This window comes from Diabrotica virgifera, chromosome 1, assembly GCF_917563875.1.
Source record: "Diabrotica virgifera virgifera chromosome 1, PGI_DIABVI_V3a".
In the NCBI taxonomy this organism is placed as follows: domain Eukaryota; kingdom Metazoa; phylum Arthropoda; class Insecta; order Coleoptera; family Chrysomelidae; genus Diabrotica; species Diabrotica virgifera.
The window spans coordinates 227,512,156-227,525,458 of NC_065443.1; the positions used below are offsets into that span (position 1 = coordinate 227,512,156).

Here is a 13,303-nt window from a genome sequence, read left to right on the forward strand (position 1 = left end):
ATAAAAAACATGTACTATATTCGTCATTATGATTTTATATTATTCTAATGTCAAACATGTATAAAGAAAGCACTAATATATAGGTGAATGATTTGGCACTGAAATACGTTTTTTTCCCGTCATAAATCACCGAGTTACGTATTCGTTGAAATTTGCCGTAAATTTAACGTAATTATCACGTAATTGGGCTCAAGTCTGTTTGCTGGGGCAGTCTTCCAATTAGGATCAAATAAAAAAATGTCTTAATAAATATTAAATTTTAATCAAATCATTATTTTTGTTTTCCTTTTATTCTGTACAATGTTTTAATTTTTTTTACCTGATTATAAATCTACATACACGTCATGCAGTGTCAATTATTTAGTTTCTTTAGATATCATACTCAAAATTTCCAATATTACTGTGGTTATTCACATATTGACAACATTGCGGTACGAACAAAGCGGTAATATTCGAGTAAATTTCATCCTTTTCTGTCCGAAGGCTTTCTCTGTCTGCGCAGTACCCCGCAGTGCCCGCCCACTTCACGAGATCCCTGTTCAACACTACGATTTCTCCAGTGTGCAGTCTCAAAAAATGCATTTTAAGTTAATTTGCTGTAGGGCGATTTTTTGTCCGGGATTATTTGTCCTGACCCCAGTGTTGCGGGGTCACTTCACACTTTTATGGTTTTTCGCCAGTGTGCACGTGCACTCTCAAATGTCTTTTCGAATTACCTGCTCCACTAAACTGCTTAAAACAAATTTCACACTTGTACGGCTTTTCGCCAGTGTGCATTCTCCAATGTCTTTTCAAACTACATGCTTCACTAAATTGCTTTAAACATATTTCACACTTGTGAGGTTTTTCCCCAGTGTGCACTCTCAAATGTGTTTTCAAATCAGTGTTTGTAGTAAACTGCTTAAAACAAATTTCACACTTGTGAGGTTTTTCCCCAGTGTGCACTCTCAAATGTGTTTTCAAATTGTTTGCTTTAGCAAACTGCTTAAAACAAATTTTACACTTATAAGGTTTTTCCCCAGTATGCACTCTCAAATGTGTTTTCAAATTTGCCGATTGCGTAAACTGCTTAAAACAAATTTCACACTTATAAGGTTTTTCCCCAGTATGCACTCTCAAATGTGTTTTCAAATTTTCGGATTGCGTAAACTGCTTAAAACAAATTTCACACTTGTACGGCTTTTCGCCAGTGTGCATTCTCAAATGTGTTTTCAAAGTACCTGCTTCACTAAACTGCTTAAAACAAATTTCACACTTATAAGGTTTCTCCCCAGTGTGCACTCTCAAATAGATTTTCAAAGTACCTGCTTCACTAAATTGTTTAAAACAAATTTCACACTTGTATGGTTTCTCTCCAGTGTGCACTCTCAAATGTGTTGTTAAATTATTTCTATCAATAAACTGCTTATAACAAATAGCACACTTGTACGGATTGTCTCCAGTGTGCACTCTTAAATGTCTTTTCAAATGACTGGCTGTAGTAAACTGCTTAAAACAAATTTCACATTTGTAAGATCATCGTCCAGTCGCAACTTTCATATTTTGATTTATTGTTTTTCCTTCATCGTGTGTACCCATATAATTGCCATCGTAAGATGAAGGTCCAATTAGTGTCTCCATAATTTCCATTTTAGTTTCTCCTTGTTGAAGATAACCTGAAATACAAACTACCTATAATATAAATTTTTGAGAATAAGGGAAAATGAATACAAAAACAAATAAATGGTATGATTAAATTGAAGCATAATAAAATTTGAGGCAGAAGAAATGTAGTAAATTATGTAAATGTTTTTTATAAGCCTGTGTATGGTTATTCCGGATTGAGGAATAGCGTGGTTACGAGTCTGAGCGTAATTATTATTACGTTGATTCCATATTGAGGTATAGCGTGATTGCTTATTGGATTATACTAACATTGTTATTGTATTTTTGATAATACAGTTTATCATTATTTATTTACTTACTATACCTGTTATAACCTTCCAAACATTAGGTATTCGCGACGACTTTTCCGATAAAACATATGTTAGAAATGTCCTCTGGCACGAAAAATACAATTTCGTTTTTCTTTTACTGACATCCGCCAAGAGCAGAATATTGTTTTATTTCATTTTTTTTTTATTTTACTTTGTAGCGAAAGAACAAGAACATAAAACAACTACCCGTTATACCCTTATAAATTCAAGGATTGCCACCGCATGAGTGTGGAAACGTTTTATTACAGTCTTAAAGGAATAAAAGACAACATATCTGGCCAACTTAAATATTAACATAGATGACTTTTAATAATAATGCCTTTCCAACGTACTCCCATAAAATGGCTTTAATGTCTCGATTCTGATATGATTTGATCAATCAATCATCATCTAGCAAAACAACATTTCTCTGTCCATTTCTGCCATTTGGGTCTCGTTGGAACGAAAAATCAGAATGAAACCAAACAGTTTGATAGGAGAAGCTAGTCAATCCGACATCGGATGTTATCGGATCGGGCTTCCTGCTGCAGTGTAGACACTAGTGATGTAACGGATATTCGTATTCGCATTCGCGAATATTGGCATGTTTTTGCATATTCGCATTCGCATCCGCATTCGCGAAATTTGTGCGAATGTTTTGCGAATATGAAAACCAGAAAAAAATAATTTTAAGATAATATTAGGTTAATAAAATCAAAATCTATTCACTTCTCATCTTTTTTTTTATTAAGAAAAGGTAACTTAACCTCAAACATGCAGCTACTCTCAAATGGAAATATGCAGGACACAACAGCAGACAAAGAGACGGAAGATGGAATGAAGCGATAACTCACTGGAGACCTTCGGACTACAAAAGAGGAAGGGGCAGACTACAGACGAGATGATCGAATGACCTAAAGAGATACGCAGCGACCAGATCGACAGCATTAGCACTGAACCGAGAAGAATGGAAAAGTAAGGGGGAGGCCTACGTCCAACTTTGGACAAATGAAGGGCAATAGATAGATAGAACTTAACCTTGTATAATCACATTATCAGCCTTCACTTTTTTTATTATTTGGTATTATGTAATAAAGCTTAAGATTCAGATTGATTTACACTAAATATCAATTAACATTTTATTAAAAATTTAGGAAACATTACAAAAATAGAAACAAATTAAAAAAAAAACTGGACATTCGCATTCGCATCCTCATTCGAGAATGTCAGTAGCAGATATTCGCATTCGTATTCGCGAATGTTAAAAAAATGACATTCGTTACATCACTAGTAGGCACTACGTATTAATACCTTCAGTTTGATTTCAATCCGACGTCGACCGGACGGTCGCCCGATGTCAGATCGGGGGAAATACGGTTCCAATGTAGGTGTAACCTAAGGCTATTCTCCAGTATGGCTATACTGCTTAAAACTTGCTTAAACGTTTGTATTTGAGCCCGTGATAGAAATACAAAATGCTACTTTGACTACTTTATTATAAAATGACCCTCATATAATACAGAGATGAGAGATGACCCTCCTTCCATTTTCCGGTTACCTGTCATACGTCACCGTTGACAGTCCAACGTAACGTTGGCAAGCAACTCCGGAACTTACAATTAAATACACATAAAAAACAAATTTTACGCTCATACAGTTTTTCTCCAGTGTGCACTCTCAAATGTGTTTTCAAATGACTTGCTAAAATTAAACTGCTTAAAACAAATTTCACTCTTGTAAGGGTTTTCTCCAGTGTGTACTCACAAATGTGTTTTCAAATTACTTGCTGTAAGAAACTGCTTAAAACAAATTTTACACTTGCACAATTTAACTCCAGTGTGCACACTCTCAAAAAATACATTTTTAGATAATTTGCTGTAGTAAACTTCTTAAAACAAATTTCACACTTTTATGGTGTTTCGCCAGAGTGCACTCTCAAATGTCTTCAAATTACCTGCTCCACTAAACTGCTTAAAACAAATTTCACACTTGTAAGGTTTTTCGCCGTATGCACTCTCAAATGTGTGTTCAAATTTTCTGATTGCTTAAACTGCTTAAACCAAATTTCACACTTATAAGGTTTTTCCCCCTATGTACTCTCAAATGTGTTTTCAAATTATCTGCTTGGCGAAACTGTTTGAAACAAATTTCACACTTATAAGGTTTCTCACCAGTGTGCACTCTCAAATGTGTTTTCAAATAAGTATTTGTAGTAAACTGCTTAAAACAAATTTCACATTTATAAGGTTTTTCCCCATTATGCACTCTCAAATGTGTTTTCAAATTTTCTGATCGCGTATACTGCTTGAAACAAATTTTTTGTGTGCACTGTCAAATGTGTTTTGAAATCAGTGTTTGTAGTAAACTGCTTAAAACAAATTTCACACTTATAAGGTTTCTCCCCAGTGTGCACTCTCAAATGTCTTTTCAAATTACCTGCTTCACTAAATTATTTAAAACAAATTTCACAGTTGTATGGTTTCTCTCCAGTGTGCACTCTCAAATGTGTTGTTAAATTACTTCTATCAGTACACTGCTTAAAACAAATGGAACACTTGTACGGATTGTCTCCAGTGTCCACTCTTAAATGTCGTTTCAAATGACTGGATGTAGTAAACTGCTTAAAACAAATTTCACATTTATAAAGTTTTTCCCCATTATGCACTCTCAAATGTGTTTTCAAATCAGTGTTTGTAGTAAACTGCTTAAAACAAATTTCACACTTATAAGGTTTCTCCCCCTGTGTGCACTCTCAAATGTCTTTTCAAATTACCTGCTTCACTAAATTGTTTAAAACAAATTTCACACTTGTATGGTTTCTCTCCAGTGTGCACTCTCAAATGTGTTGTTAAATTACTTCTATCAGTACACTGCTTAAAACAAATGGAACACTTGTACGGATTGTCTCCAGTGTGCACTCTTAAATGTCGTTTCAAATGACTGGCTGTAGTAAACTGCTTAAAACAAATTTCACATTTGTAAGATCTTCGTCCAGTCGCAACTTTCATATTTTGATTTATTTTTTTTCCTTCATCGTGTGTACCCATATAATTGACATCGTAAGATGAATGTCCAATTAGTGTCTCCATCATTTCCATTTTAGTTGCTCCTTGTTGGAGGTAACCTGAAATACAAACTACCTATAATATAATTATTTGAGAATAAGGAAAAATGAATACAAAAACAAATAAATGGTATAACTAAATTAAAGCATGATAAAATTTGAGGCAGAAGAAGTGTAGTAAATTATGTAAATGTTTTTTATAAGCCTGTGTATGGTTATTCCGGATTGAGGAATAGCGTGGTTGTGAGTCTGAGCGTAATTATTAATACGTTGATTCCGTATTGAGGTATAGCGTCACAGTTTATTGTATTATACTAACATTGATATTGCATTTTGGATAATACAGTTTATCATTATTTATATACTTACTATACCTGATATAGCCTTGCAAAGACTAGGTATTCGCGACCACTTTTCCGATAAAACATGTTGGAAATGCCCTCTGGGACGAAAAATACAATTTCGTTTTTCTGTTAGACATCCGCCAAGGGGGCTTTCTTCGGGGGCGGAACGAAGAGCAGAATATTGTTTTATTTCATTATTTTTGATTTTACTTTGTAGCGAAAGAATAAGAATGTATTTATTTTAGTTGAACCTGTGTTTTACTGAGTCTGTTGTCCATAAAACAACTGCCCGTTATACCCTTATAAATTCAAGGAGTGCCACCGCATGAGTGTGGAAACGCTTTATTATATTCTTGAAGGAATAAAAGACGACATATCCGGTTAACTTAAATATTAACATATATGACTTTTCCTAATAATGTATTTCCAACGGACTCCCATAAAATGGATTTAATGTCTCGATTCTGATATGATTTGAGCCTCTAATCCCACAAACGAGGCTCATTTCTCGCCATCAATCAACCTTTATCGAGCAAAACATGTCTCTGCCCATTTCTGCCATTTGGGTCTCGTTGGAACGAAAAATCAGAATGAAACCAAACACGTTTGATAGGAGAAGCTAGTCAATCCGACATCGGATGTTATCGGATCGGATTTCCCACTGGTAGGCACTACGTATTAATACCTCGAGTTTGTTCACTACGTATTAATACCTCGAGTTTGTTTTCAATCCGACGTCGACCGGACGGTCTCACGATGTCGGCTCGGGGGAAATACGGTTCCAATGTAAGTGTAACCTTAGGCTTTTCTCCAGCTTGTAGGTATGTACTCTCAAATGACTTGCCTGGCTATACTGCTTAAAACTTGCTTAAACGCTTGTATTTAAGCCCGTGATATAAATACAAAATGCTACTTTAACTACTTTATTATAAAATATCTTATACAGAGATGAGAGATGACCCTCCTTCCATTTCCCGGTTACCTGTCATACGTCACCGTTGACAGTCCAACGTAACGTTGCCAAGCAACTCCGAAACTTACAATTAAATACACATCAAAAACAAATTTTACGCTTATACAGTTTTTCTCCAGTGTGCACTCTCAAATGTGTTTTCAAATGACATGCTAAAATTAAACTGCTTAAAACAAATTTCACTCTTGTAAGGGTTTTCTGCAGTGTGTACTCACAAATGTGTTTTCAAATTACTTGCTGTAAGAAACTACTTAAAACAAATTTTACACTTGCACAATTATACTCCAGTGTGCACATTCTCAAAAAATGCATTTTTAGATAATCTGCTGTAGTAAACTGCTTAAAACAAATTTCACACTTTTATGGTGTTTCGCCAGTGTGCACTCTCAAATGTCTTCAAATTACCTGCTCCACTAAACTGCTTAAAACAAATTTCACACTTGTAGGGTTTTCCCCAGTATGAACTCTCAAATGTGTTTTCAAATCAGTGTTTATAGTAAACTGCTTAAGAGTGATTTCACACTTTTATGGTTTTTCGCCAGTGTGCACTCTCAAATGTCTTTTTAAATTACCTGCTCCGCTAAACTGCTTAAAACAAATTTCATACTTGTAAAGTTTTTCCCCCGTATGTACTCTCAAATGTGTTTTCAAATTATCTGCTTGGCGAAACTGCTTAAAACAAATTTCGCACTTATAACAACTGCTTATATAAACTGCTTAAAACAAATTTCACACATAAGGTTTTTTCCCCAGTATGCACTCTCAAATGTGTTTTCAAATTTTCCGATTGTGTAAACTGCTTAAAACAAATTTCACACTTTTATGGATTTTCGCCAGTGTGTACTCTCAAATGTCTTTTCAAATTACCTGCTCCACTAAACTGCTTAAAACAAATTTCACACTTGTAAGGTTTTTCGCCAGTGTGCACTCTCAAATGTCTTTTCAAATTACCTGCACCACTAAACTGCATAAAACAAATTTCACACTTGTAAGGTTTTTCCCCCGTATGTACTCTCAAATGTGTTTTCAAATTATCTGTTTGGCGAAACTGCTTAAAACAAATTTCACACTTATAAGGTTTCTCCCCAGTGTGCACTCTCAAATGTGTTTTCAAATAATTGTTTGTAGTAAACTGCTTAAAACAAATTTCACACTTATAAGGTTTTTCCCCATTATGCACTCTCAAATGTGTTTTCAAATTTTCTGATTGCGTATACTGCTTGAAACAAATTTCACACTTATAAGGTTTCTCCCCAGTGTGCAGTCTCAAATGTGTTTTCAAAACAGTGTTTGTAGTAAACTGCTTAAAACAAATTTCACACTTATAAGGTTTTTCTCCAGTATGCACTCTCAAATGTGTTTTCAAATTTTCCGATTGCGCAAACTGCTTAAAACAAATTTCACACTTGTACGGCTTTTCGCCAGTGTGCATTCTCAAATGTGTTTTCAAAGTACCTGCTTCACTAAACTGCTTAAAACAAATTTCACACTTATAAGGTTTATCCCCAGTGTGCACTCTCAAATGGATTTTCAAAGTACCTGCTTCACTAAATTGTTTAAAACAAATTTCACACTTGTATGGTTTCTCTCCAGTGTGCACTCTCAAATGTGTTGTTAAATTATTTCTATCAGTAAACTGCTTATAACAAATAGCACACTTGTACGGATTGTCTCCAGTGTGCACTCTTAAATGTCTTTTCAAATGACTGGCTGTAGTAAACTGCTTAAAACAAATTTCACATTTGTAAGATCGTCGTCCAGTCGCAACTTTCATATTTTGATTTATTGTTTTTCCTTCATCGTGTGTACCCATATAATTGCCATCGTAAGATGAATGTCCAATTAGTGTCTCCAGAATTTCCATTTTAGTTTCTCCTTGTTGAAGATAACCTGAAATACAAACTACCTATAATATAAATATTTGAGAATAAGGGAAAATGAATACAAAAACAAATAAGTGGTATGATTAAATTGAAGCATAATAAAATTTGAGGCAGAAGAAATGTAGTAAATTATGTAAATGTTTTTTATAAGCCTGTGTATGGTTATTCCGGATTGAGGAATAGCGTGGTTGCGAGTCTGAGCGTAATTATTATTACGTTGATTCCATATTGAGGTATAGCGTGATTGCTTATTGTATTATACTAACATTGTTATTGTATTTTTGATAATACAGTTTATCATTATTTATTTACTTACTATACCTGTTATAACCTTCCAAACATTAGGTATTCGCGACGACTTTTCCGATAAAACATATGTTAGAAACGTCCTCTGGCACGAAAAATACAATTTCGTTTTTCTTTTACAGACATCCGCCAAGAGCAGAATATTGTTTTATTTCATTTTTTTTTATTTTACTTTGTAGCGAAAGAACAAGAACATAAAACAACTACCCGTTATACCCTTATAAATTCAAGGATTGCCACCGCATGAGTGTGGAAACGTTTTATTACAGTCTTAAAGGAATAAAAGACAACATATCTGGCCAACTTAAATATTAACATAGATGACTTTTCCTAATAATGCCTTTCCAACGTACTCCCATAAAATGGCTTTAATGTCTCGATTCTGATATGATTTGATCAATCAATCATCATCTAGCAAAACAACATTTCTCTGTCCATTTCTGCCATTTGGGTCTCGTTGGAACGAAAAATCAGAATGAAACCAAACACGTTTGATAGGAGAAGCTAGTCAATCCGACATCGGATGTTATCGGATCGGGCTTCCTGCTGCAGTGTAGGCACTAGTGATGTAACGAATATTCGTATTCGCATTCGCATTCGCGAATATTGGCATGTTTTTGCATATTCGCATCCGCATTCGCGAAATTTGTGCGAATGTTTTGCGAATATGAAAACCAGAAAAAAATAATTTTAAGATAATATTAGGTTAATAAAATCAAAATCTATTCACTTCTCATCTTTTTTTATTAAGAAAAGGTAACTTAACCTCAAACATGCAGCTACTCTCAAATGGAAATATGCAGGACACAACAGCAGACAAAGAGACGGAAGATGGAATGAAGCGATAACTCACTGGAGACCTTCGGACTACAAAAGAGGAAGGGGCAGACTACAGACGAGATGATCGAATGACCTAAAGAGATACGCAGCGACCAGATCGACAGCATTAGCACTGAACCGAGAAGAGTGGAAAAGTAAGGGGGACGCCTACGTTCAACTTTGGACAAATGAAGGGCAATAGATAGATAGAACTTAACCTTGTATAATCACATTATCAGCCTTCACTTTTTTTATTATTTGGTATTATGTAATAAAGCTTAAGATTCAGATTGATTTACACTAAATATCAATTAACTTTTTATTAAAAATTTAGGAAACATTACAAAAATAGAAATAAATTAAAAAAAACTGGACATTCGCATTCGCATCCTCATTCGAGAATGTCAGTAGCAGATATTCGCATTCGTATTCGCGAATGTTAAAAAAATGACATTCGTTACATCACTAGTAGGCACTACGTATTAATACCTTCAGTTTGATTTCAATCCGACGTCGACCGGACGGTCGCCCGATGTCGGATCGGGGGAAATACGGTTCCAATGTAGGTGTAACCTAAGGCTTTTCTCCAGTATGGCTATACTGCTTAAAACTTGCTTAAACGTTTGTATTTGAGCCCGTGATATAAATACAAAATGCTACTTTGACTACTTTATTATAAAATATCTTATACAGAGATGAGAGATGACCCTCCTTCCATTTTCCGGTTACCTGTCATACGTCAACGTTGACAGTCCAACGTAACGTTGGCAAGCAACTCCGGAACTTACAATTAAATACATATAAAAAACAAATTTTACGCTCATACAGTTTTTCTCCAGTGTGCACTCTCAAATGTGTTTTCAAATGACTTGCTAAAATTAAACTGCTTAAAACAAATTTCACTCTTGTAAGGGTTTTCTCCAGTGTGTACTCACAAATGCGTTTTCAAATTACTTGCTGTAAGAAACTGCTTAAAACAAATTTTACACTTGCACAATTTAACTCCAGTGTGCACACTCTCAAAAAATGCATTTTTAGATAATTTGCTGTAGTAAACTTCTTAAAACAAATTTCACACTTTTATGGTGTTTCGCCAGAGTGCACTCTCAAATGTCTTCAAATTACCTGCTCCACTAAACTGCTTAAAACAAATTTCACACTTGTAAGGTTTTTCACCAGTATGCACTCTCAAATGTGTGTTCAAATTTTCTGATTGCTTAAACTGCTTAAAACAAATTTCACACTTATAAGGTTTTTCCCCCTATGTACTCTCAAATGTGTTTTCAAATTATCCGCTCGGCGAAACTGCTTGAAACAAATTTCACACTTATAAGGTTTCTCACCAGTGTGCACTCTCAAATGTGTTTTCAAATAAGTATTTGTAGTAAACTGCTTAAAACAAATTTCACACTTATAAGGTTTTTCCCCCGTATGTACTCTCAAATGTGTTTTCAAATTATCTGCTTGGCGAAACTGTTTGAAACAAATTTCACACTTATAAGGTTTCTCACCAGTGTGCACTCTCAAATGTGTTTTCAAATAAGTATTTGTAGTAAACTGCTTAAAACAAATTTCACATTTATAAGGTTTTTCCCCATTATGCACTCTCAAATGTGTTTTCAAATTTTCTGATCGCGTATACTGCTTGAAACAAATTTCACACTTATAAGGTTTCTCCCCAGTGTGCACTGTCAAATGTGTTTTCAAATCAGTGTTTGTAGTAAACTGCTTAAAACAAATTTCACACTTATAAGGTTTCTCCCCAGTGTGCACTCTCAAATGTCTTTTCAAATTACCTGCTTCACTAAATTGTTTAAAACAAATTTCACACTTGTATGGTTTCTCTCCAGTGTGCACTCTCAAATGTGTTGTTAAATTACTTCTATCAGTACACTGCTTAAAACAAATGGAACACTTGTACGGATTGTCTCCAGTGTGCACTCTTAAATGTCGTTTCAAATGACTGGCTGTAGTAAACTGCTTAAAACAAATTTCACATTTATATGGTTTTTCCCCATTATGCACTCTCAAATGTGTTTTCAAATTTTTTGATCGCGTATACTGCTTGAAACAAATTTCACACTTATAAGGTTTCTCCCTAGTGTGCACTGTCAAATGTGTTTTCAAATCAGTGTTTGTAGTAAACTGCTTAAAACAAATTTCACACTTATAAGGTTTCTCCCCAGTGTGCACTCTCAAATGTCTTTTCAAATTACCTGCTTCACTAAATTGTTTAAAACAAATTTCACACTTGTATGGTTTCTCTCCAGTGTGCACTCTCAAATGTGTTGTTAAATTATTTCTATCAGTAAACTGCTTATAACAAATAGCACACTTGTACGGATTGTCTCCAGTGTGCACTCTTAAATGTCGTTTCAAATGACTGGTTGTAGTAAACTGCTTAAAACAAATTTTACACTTGTAAGATCTTCGTCCAGTCGCAACTTTCATATTTTTATTTATTGTTTTTCCTTCATCGTGTGTACCCATATAATTGACATCGTAAGATGAATGTCCAATTAATGTCTCCATCATTTCCATTTTAGTTGCTCCTTGTTGGAGATAACCTGAAATACAAACTACCTATAATATAATTATTTGAGAATAAGGAAAAATGAATACAAAAACAAATAAATGGTATAATTAAATTAAAGCATGATAAAATTTGAGGCAGAAGAAGTGTAGTAAATTATGTAAATGTTTTTTATAAGCCTGTGTATGGTTATTCCGGATTGAGGAATAGCGTGGTTGTGAGTCTGAGCGTAATTATTAATACGTTGATTCCGTATTGAGGTATAGCGTCACAGCTTACTGTATTATACTAACATTGATATTGCATTTTTGATAATACAGTTTATCATTATTTATATACTTACTATACCTGATATAGCCTTGCAAACACTAGGTATTCGCGACCACTTTTCCGATAAAACATGTTAGAAAGGCCCTCTGGCACGAAAAATACAATTTCGTTTTTCTTTTACAGACATCCGCCAAGGGAACTTTCTTCGGGGGCGGAACGAAGAGCAGAATATTGTTTTATTTTATTATTTTTGATTTTACTTTGTAGCGAAAGAATAAGAATGTATTTATTTTAATTGAACCTGTGTTTTACTAAGTCTGTTGTCCATAAAACAACTGCCCGTTATACCCTTATAAATTCAAGGAGTGCCACCGCATGAGTGTGGAAACGTTTTATTATATTCTTGAAGGAATAAAAGACCACAGATCCGGCCAACTTAAATATTAACATATATCATAGAAACAGGTTGAATGCTCGAATATATGGAATTTTTAGGAATAAAAGGCAGATTTCGAGCATATAGTTTAATCAAATCTTGCCCAAGTATACTTTCGCTAACTTAGCATCATCAGGGGCATTTCGTCAAAACAGGAAGATATCCCACCCAGAAAAATGTAGATAGCATTTGTACGGCAAGAAATTAGGTAATTTAAAGACTTATAAATAACATTAAACACACACTGGACGAAGGACAAACATCAAAAATTAGTCAAAATTTGCCAAGATGTAGTATCCGGCAATTTTTGACTAATTTTTGATATGTTTGTCCTTCGTCCAGTGTGTGTTTAATGTTATTTTTAAGTATAGTTGAAAGACTGATAAGTTTGTACACACTTGAATGAATAAGGGAAAATGAAAATGTAGTATGTCAAAGTGTGTAAATAATTTATTTCTTTAGCTGCGCGCTTTCGACATAAACGTCATCATCCGAGCTAATGCTAAAATAAAAAAAGAGATCTTCTAAGAAAAAGAAGTACAAAACTCTTTTTTTACTTACGTCAATTACTAAAAAAGTACCGCTACATAGAGGTGTACACAAGTGCATCTTATGAATGTAAATATGATTTTTAGATTTTAAATGCTAGCTTCTTTGTCCTCCGTACAACACCAAACAGTAAAAACAGAAAAAACGGCCACATACACGTTGCACAAAAAC

The 13,303-nt window shown here is 34.3% G+C and overlaps 4 protein-coding genes across 4 annotated transcripts; all 4 read right to left on the reverse strand.

Annotated features, from left to right (window-relative positions):
• Positions 1-263: 263 nt before the first annotated feature.
• Positions 264-1,515, reverse strand: LOC126892909 (zinc finger protein 235-like; the record flags this gene model as incomplete). Its single annotated transcript, XM_050662768.1, has 1 exon — positions 264-1,515. A coding segment is annotated over one exon (852 nt), but the record flags the coding sequence as incomplete, so codon positions are not given.
• LOC126892912 (zinc finger protein 468-like) lies at positions 1,516-6,941 on the reverse strand. The gene is made up of 3 exons (XM_050662784.1): positions 6,909-6,941; positions 4,813-5,095; positions 1,516-1,655 (listed from the first exon to the last, which is right to left on the reverse strand). Exons 1-3 carry the CDS (start codon positions 6,939-6,941, stop codon positions 1,516-1,518), a joined length of 456 nt encoding a protein of 151 aa, XP_050518741.1.
• On the reverse strand, positions 1,988-8,479 carry LOC126879042 (zinc finger protein 235-like). Its single transcript, XM_050641933.1, has 2 exons — positions 4,729-8,479; positions 1,988-4,391 (listed from the first exon to the last, which is right to left on the reverse strand). Exon 1 carries the CDS (start codon positions 8,198-8,200, stop codon positions 7,157-7,159), a length of 1,044 nt encoding a protein of 347 aa, XP_050497890.1. The 5' UTR covers positions 8,201-8,479; the 3' UTR covers positions 1,988-4,391; positions 4,729-7,156.
• A 1,521-nt stretch (positions 8,480-10,000) lies between these two features.
• Positions 10,001-12,104, reverse strand: LOC126879038 (zinc finger protein 235-like). Its single transcript, XM_050641928.1, has one exon. The coding sequence runs from the start codon at positions 11,883-11,885 to the stop codon at positions 10,545-10,547; it is 1,341 nt and encodes a 446-aa protein (XP_050497885.1). The 5' UTR covers positions 11,886-12,104; the 3' UTR covers positions 10,001-10,544.
• Positions 12,105-13,303: the final 1,199 nt, after the last annotated feature.

Bases quoted from the DNA above. Each gene is read 5' to 3' on its own strand.
- LOC126892912 (XM_050662784.1), bottom strand. From the start codon at position 6,941: ATGAAATTTGTTTTAAGCAGTTTAGCGGAGCAG. The intron at 5,096-6,908 runs GTAATTTAAAAA...ATTATATTATAG, and splicing joins TAAGCAGTTTAGCGGAGCAG to GTAGTTTGTATTTCAGGTTA. The intron at 1,656-4,812 runs GTAATTTAACAA...TTTGTATTTCAG, and splicing joins TAAGCAGTGTACTGATAGAA to GTTATCTTCAACAAGGAGAA.
- LOC126879038 (XM_050641928.1), bottom strand. From the start codon at position 11,885: ATGGAAATGATGGAGACATTAATTGGACATTCATCTTACGATGTCAAT.
- LOC126879042 (XM_050641933.1), bottom strand. From the start codon at position 8,200: ATGGAAATTCTGGAGACACTAATTGGACATTCATCTTACGATGGCAAT.